This window comes from Sinocyclocheilus rhinocerous, unplaced genomic scaffold, assembly GCF_001515625.1.
Source record: "Sinocyclocheilus rhinocerous isolate Xijiao unplaced genomic scaffold, SAMN03320098_v1.1 scaffold100, whole genome shotgun sequence".
NCBI lineage: Eukaryota > Metazoa > Chordata > Actinopteri > Cypriniformes > Cyprinidae > Sinocyclocheilus > Sinocyclocheilus rhinocerous.
In genome coordinates this window covers 888,649-896,054 of record NW_015624543.1, presented here as the reverse complement: position 1 = coordinate 896,054, position 7,406 = coordinate 888,649, and the positions used below count along the sequence as shown (strand labels likewise).

Here is a 7,406-nt window from a genome sequence, read left to right as displayed (position 1 = left end):
ACAATTGAAAATAACTGTTTTCTATTTGAATATATTTTAAAGTGTAATTTATTCCTGTTGTCAAAGCTGAATTACTCCAGTCTTCAGTGTCACGTAATCATTCAGAAACCATTCTAATGTGCTCATTTGCTGCTCAATATTTATTACTATTATTATTATTATCAATGTTATAAACAGTTGTGCTGCTTTATATTTTTGTGGAAACAGAGATCCATTTTTTTCAGGATTCTATTGTAAATAGAAAGTTCAAAAAGAACAGCATTTATTTGAAATAGAAATATTTTGTAACATGTATAAATTTCACTTTTGATCAATTTAATGTGTTTATGCAGAATACAAATATAAATTTCTTTTAAAAAATCAAACTGAAATTTTTATTGTACTAATTTTCATGTCATTCCAAACATTTAGGTTTTGCTTTTTTCTGTTTTTGTCTATCAAATAATGTTAATGTTGTCCAAAACAACAGTGGACCCCACAAACTTTCATTTTATGGTTAAAAAACACTGAGAAATATTTCTAAATATCTTCGTATCTTTGTATTTCAATGATAACAGTTTTTATTTTTGGATGAACTATCCCTTTAAGAGGCTTTTCCCATCCTGTTGATTGATATTGAACTCTGAGACGGGACAAATCAGTCTTATTTCTATCAAATACTTGAGAAAAAAGCAGTAAAACATCTGTCTCTCCATCACACCTTGCAGAGATGACCAGCTGAATGGGATGTATCGACTCCTCTTTACACGTCATTTATAAGAGCGTTTGTGTCTCTGCAGGTGCCTAATGGCAGGGGAAGTGGAGGTGTACCTTTCCCAAGTGCATGACGGCAGCGTGTCGTCAGGCTTCAGAGCCTTGTATGAGGAGCGACTGCTGCTCGATGTCACTCTGCTCATCGAGGAGCACCACTTCCAGGCGCACAAGGCTCTGTTAGCAACGCAAAGCGACTATTTCCGGGTCATGTTCACGGCCGATATGCGGGAACGTGACCAGGATAAGATTCACATGAAGGGGTTGACGGCAGCTGGGTTTGGTCACGTCCTTCGCTTCATGTACTACGGTTCTTTGGAGTTGAGCATGCTCACTGTGCAGGAGATCCTGCAGGCTGCCATGTATGTGCAACTCACCGAGGCTGTAGAGTTCTGCTGCTCCTTCCTGCTGGCCAAGATCTGCTTAGAGAACTGTGCTGAGGTCATGCGCTTGCTGGAAGACTTCAGCGTTGGCGTGGAAGGTGTGCAGGAGCAGCTTGATGGATTTCTGCTGGAGAACTTTGTGCCCTTGATGGCGCGACCAGACTTCCTGTCTTATCTGAGTTTGGAGAAGTTGAAGGCGTATCTGGATAGTGACCAGCTAAGTCGATTTCCGGAAATAGAGCTGTACGAGTCAGTGCAGGCCTGGCTGAGACATGACCGGCGGCGCTGGAGACATACGGATGCGGTCGTGCAGAACCTGCGCTTTTGCCTCATGACTCCTGCCAATATATTTGAGAAGGTAAAAGTGCATCCTTGTTACTTATGTGTCATTGATGGATAAGAGAGTACACAACAAAAAAGGAGAAATCATTTATTCAAACGTGTGCCAAGCCTTTGTATTCATGTTGATTTCATATGGTTTTGGAGAACATTTATACTATTTTCAAGAAAAATAGTGGTCTAACCACTAAAGTAAAAACTATTTTCCTTACAAAATGTTTTTAATTGTCTTTTTCAAGGTGTATTGCCATACATTACACATAAACTGGAATTACAAAGATAGCCATATACTGTATTACATATGAACCTTTAGTCCTTTCACCAGTACATTATGTCAGTAAACAATTATATACACTTACAAATGCAATCATCTAAAACACAAAAGAGCTTATTAACAATTTCCTCCATTTGTTTTCAAAGATTTGCGTAGAAAATAATTATTTTTAGTAGGGCTGGGTATTGTTCAAATATTTTCGATACCGATACCTTGACTTCGATACCAGTTCCTGAACAATACTTTTTTCGATACCAATTTTATGAAATCCATTTTAACAAGATTACATTACACATTACCTCGAAAAACTTATTTTTTTTCAGTTTGTTGAGGTTTTTACAGACTCAAAGATTCATCTCCTGAGCCACTGCACAAAGGAACAAAATGTAACCAACACAATAAATTAGTGCAAAGTATTAAGCAGAGCATGAACTGCTTCCAGCGCTGTCTGCCTGTGTTTTCTCTTCTGTGATCGCTGAAGCTTATTCGCTGTTCATATTTCAATCATATTACGTGTTCATAACCCGCCTTGTCTCTTCTGAAGACGAACGTGCATTACACTTCCAAAAAAAACATTTACAGAGATGAAACAAGAAGCTAATAAACAAGCGATTACGACAGTATATGATTTGTATGTGATTTTCATGAGATTCTGCCTATTTTTATATCAATACAGTGTGTTTACATGAGAAATGCTAAGCAGGTGTAGTGATTAGCTTGATATAAAAGGCTACAAATAACATATTTCTGCAACATTATATGACCCTCATTAGATAACTTCCGATTGCGATCTAATGAGGGTTTTATTACAAACACTCAATGGTGGTTTAAAGTGAGTTTTGAGTAAAAGTTTAGTATTAATTGTATAAATTGTCTTATGTAGCATGATGCTACACTGTGCAAGAATGGACACAGATGCGTTTTCCTTGATGCCTCGCCAGAGCCAATCACTGATTTAGGCACATAAAGCATGCTGCAAGCTTATTGGCTCACTGACTTTGATTAGATTAACCCCTTAGGTATCGAAATTTGGTACCAAACGACAATACATTTTTCAATACTCGAGGCAATTTGGTTGGTGCCTAAAAAGTATCGAACTCGATACCCAGCTCTAATTTTAAGTTGTAATAATGTCACAATATTACTGTTTATACTGCATTTTTGATCAATCAAATGCAACTTTCGTGAGCATAAGAGACTTCTTTCAAAAAACATCTTACTAACCCCAAACATTTGAACAGTAGTGTTTTTATGAAGTGTCATGTCACTGACCTTTATCTGTTTCTTCCTCCTTGCACAGGTGAAGACATCAGAGTTCTACCGTTATTCCCGCCACCTGAGACTAGAAGTAGACGAGGCGCTCAGCTACTTCCATCAAGTGAATGAACAACCGCTGGCGGAAACCAAGTCCAACCGCATCAGATCTGTGAGACCCCAGACTGCTGTGTTTCGTGGAATGATTGGCCACAGCATGGTCAATAGCAAGATCCTCCTCCTGCACCGGCCCAAAGTGTGGTGGGAATTAGAAGGCCCACAGGTGCCACTCCGCCCCGATTGCCTGGCCATCGTCAACAACTTTGCTTTCCTGTTGGGTGGTGAAGAACTAGGCCCGGATGGAGAATTCCATGCTTCTTCGAAGGTCTACCGCTACGATCCCAGACAGAACTCCTGGCTACGCATGGCCGACATGTCCGTTCCCAGATCAGAGTTTGCTGTCGGCGTCATCGGGAAGTATATTTATGCCGTCGCAGGCCGCACTCGCGATGAGACGTTCTATTCTACAGAGCGTTATGACATTGTTGAGGACAAGTGGGAGTTTGTAGACCCGTATCCTGTAAACAAGTATGGTCACGAAGGAACTGTGCTCAACGGGAAGTTGTATATCACTGGCGGCATCACCTCCTCTTCCACCTCAAAACAAGTGTGTGTTTTTGACCCGGGACGGGAAGGAACTTCCGAACACCGTATGCGGCGCACGCCTATCCTCACCAACTGCTGGGAGAACAAGTCAAAAATGAACTATGCTCGTTGCTTCCATAAGATGATCTCCCACAATGGGAAGCTGTACGTGTTCGGCGGGGTGTGTGTGATACTGCGTGCCTCTTTCGAGTCCCAGGGCTGCCCTTCGACGGAAGTGTACGACCCAGAGACAGACGAGTGGACTATTTTGGCCTCTATGCCTATAGGACGCAGCGGACACGGAGTGGCAGTGTTGGACAAACAGATCATGGTGCTTGGAGGACTTTGCTACAACGGTCATTACAGCGACTCTATCCTCACATTTGACCCAGAGGAGAACAAATGGAAAGAGGACGAGTATCCCAGGATGCCTTGCAAACTGGACGGATTGCAAGTGTGTAGTTTACACTTTCCAGAATACGTTCTGGAACACGTGAGACGCTGCAGCTGAGTATTTGTAACTTCTGGACAGTTTAGGAGACACGTTTACAGGTGTGACAAGTAATACTAATACTGTTGAAGCGTTTAAACTGTAGGCCAGTGCTTCTTTAAGAAGCAAAATCCTTTTTAGGCTTAAATTGTAGAAGGGAAATTTGTTATTTGGTCTGAGCATTGGCGCAAAAACGAATACAGACGAGCTTTTTGCTCATATGTCTGACTCATTGCACTGTAATCATCCTGTAGAGCACATAATACTCTTCATGTTTCGCTACATTATCCTCTCTGTGACGTTCTTCTATATCCCTTCATTCTCTTCACAAGAAGTCATGTTTTATCCGTGCGTATTTCCACAACAAGTCTGCTGTGTCTAGGAGCGGTTAGAAAAATGAAAAGGAGACTAAATGAAGTAGAGGAACTCATGAAAAAAGTTACAAAAAATTCCTGTCCCTTTTTTTTTCACATTTACTAATCTAAGAATGCATTTGTGCTGATACTAGTGATGTTGTAGTGGATAATGACTGTAATGATTGTAATCTTGACGATGATGTTGACAAGCATTGCACTCGTATAAGGGCGTATATTACTGCTCTACAATAACACCGGTCCTCCACTGCTGACAGCAAAGGGAGAAAAGGGGACAACAGAGATTAGGGGACACATAGTTCCTGCTTCTCCAACCTTTATTAGTTGTGCTTATGCTTATTTTTTAACTTATTTATTAAAATGGCAAAGCCTCGCCTTGATCCAATCCGTGTAATGTAATGAACTACTTTCTCTCTCTGTATGTGTCTCTCATTTTGTTTCACCAGCAAAGGGCTAAAGCACATATGCATCTTGTGTTTAATGTCTAGTAAAACACTTAAGAGCAGTTCTATGAGTTTAGATGTCAACTATGTATTAAAATCAGTTGTAGTTAAAGGGGTAGTAAACGCATTATTCATCAATTTCTCACCCTTATGTTGTTCCAAGCCGGTTTGAGTGAAGATATTTTAAAAACGTATGTTTTTGTTTGTCTGTGCAATGACAGTCAATGGGGTCCAAACAAAAGTTGTTTTGGACCCCATTGACTTTCAATGTATGGACAACATATGCAAACATCATATTTTGTGTTCAGCATTTTGAATGACATGAGGGTAAGTCTGAATCTTTATTTTTGGGTAAACTATCCCTTTAAGCCAGATCTTGAAGGTGTTTGGCACCATGTCATTTCCTGTTATGGACATCATATGTGATGCTTTGTGTTCTTCAGAGTTCTGGTTGGTTTGTACTTCTTCAAACACTAACTTTTTAGCTTTTGTCTCTTTCATGTGACATTTCTCATCCAAAATTCATGTTAATTTCATGTACATATAGATGCCAAACTGTGGTCTGTAAGGGTCAAGTTGTAATAATCAGACGCAGTGGTAGATTTGAACCTCGTCTTGTTATCCTTTAGCAGAATAACACAATTATTCCACTATTATAATAATAATCCATAGCCCTGTATCTTGTTCTTGAGAGGAGTAAAATCAGATTGTGAACTTGTTTACTAAATTCTGGTGGATCACTGGTATTTGAAGACTTTGTAATTAATTTCCAGAAATAAATGTTCATACTGTCCAGCTCTCTGGGTTTCCTAATTGAATACAAGTACCTGATGTGCTGCTGTATTTGGGTTTAGCGTGTATTTGAGCTTCTGTCTTCTCTATATATCAGCCACTTATCCTGTGGGTTTATCCCTGTAAGAGGATCCACCAGCAGGATGGGTGCTGTGACCCTAAGCCTGCTCTCCGGCTTGTGTGTCGCCATGTCTGACAGAAGAGCAACATGGTGCTATATTGAGAAAAATGCATTCCTGTAGCTCAAAGAGTAAAAGCATGCTGATAGCAATGCCAAGGTCATAAGTTCAATTCCCAGGGAATGCATGAGCGGATAAAAATGTGTACATTCAATGCAATGTAAGTCGCTTTGGAAAAATTGTCTGACAAATGCATAAAAAAGTGTGGAAAGATGCCTTGTGGGTATTTTGGGTCATGGGGTCTCTTGGTACATTTGAAGTCCTCTTTTGAAATTAATTATAACCATAGAACTTTGCGACCAGATTAGATTAATATTAAAGTTTGAATTTTAACTTTGTAGAATTAAGCCTCAAGTGAAATTTTCTTCCTTCCAATAATAAACACAATTTGACACTTAAACTTAATCCTGAATATTCATCTTGCCAGATATATTTCATAAATAAGAGTGTTTTACCTTTATAATGTCCTTGTGAGTTTTTTTTGTCTATTCATCATTGCAATATTAAATCCACTTCTGCCTCAGAGTAATAAAATGTAATTACCGGTAATAGCAATGAATTATTCCTCACAATTACAACCTGTTCTCCCAATTTTAACTTTAAATCTCACAATGTAATTTCATATCTCACTAATGCAGCTTAATGTCTTGTAATTGTGACTTTATATCTTACAATTGTTGTAATTGTATAATCAAAAATTTTTTTCACTTTTTTTTTTTTTTTTAACTAAAGACTAATTTAGAGCTCCCTTGTACACACAAACCATTTTCAAAAATAAGCTGCAAAAAAGGGTCATTCATAATCATCATGGTTATGAGGTCAGAACCATGTGGAAATGAACATGACCGCCCAGTTGTTTACAACCTTTTCGGTATTCAGCAATCATAACAGAGGTGATTTAACTATAGAAATCTTAAAGGTGACGTAGCAAAAACAGTATGTTTGATTCTAAGGGTCAGAGGAAGAAAGAAAAATTGTCTTGTAAAATTAAACTTAAGGTTTTGGTACATAACCTTGATTATCAGTGTAAGTGGACTAGGGGGGAGATGCTAGTGTAGAATGGTGCTTTTTAATGTACAGTTCTGCTCAAATCAGGGGCGGATTTAGTGAATTGGGGGCCCCAGGCAAAATATAGGAATGGGGCCCTATACATAACTGTAGCCTATAGCTGCTTATATTTTCTGATTTTGATGTTGCTCTGTTCTGAATACCTTAAAATTTAAAGGATTTGCTGCAACGCAATTTTGTATGATATGTGAATTATTTATTAGCCTATTTTTTTATCCATGCAGCAAATGCTTTAAAAACAGCTTTAAAATTACTTTATTGCATTTCAGACGCTTTTAAAGTACTTTTCACTATAAATTTTACGGGTAGCTTGAATGTAAACATTGTCATGAATTCGTTGTATTCCCATTTGTAAAATAGCCAACAAATTAATTGTTGTAGGCTAACCCGATCTCATGAAAGTGCGTATAGCACG

The 7,406-nt window shown here is 38.7% G+C and overlaps 1 protein-coding gene across 4 annotated transcripts in view; it reads left to right on the top strand.

Annotated features, from left to right (window-relative positions):
• The window catches only part of LOC107741738 (kelch-like protein 15), a 12,816-nt gene extending 7,702 nt beyond the window's left edge, over positions 1-5,114 (top strand). For 2 of the 4 annotated variants that reach the window (XM_016554512.1, XM_016554519.1), the window contains exon 4: positions 3,047-5,114. In XM_016554512.1, coding sequence (XP_016409998.1) covers positions 3,047-4,156 — 1,110 coding nt within the window. In that variant the 3' untranslated portion in view covers positions 4,157-5,114. Of the gene's footprint in view, positions 1-726; positions 1,492-3,046 lie in introns of those variants that run through there. The other 2 variants (XM_016554527.1, XR_001640231.1) reach the window with 2 other exon arrangements.
• The last annotated feature ends 2,292 nt before the right edge of the window (positions 5,115-7,406 follow it).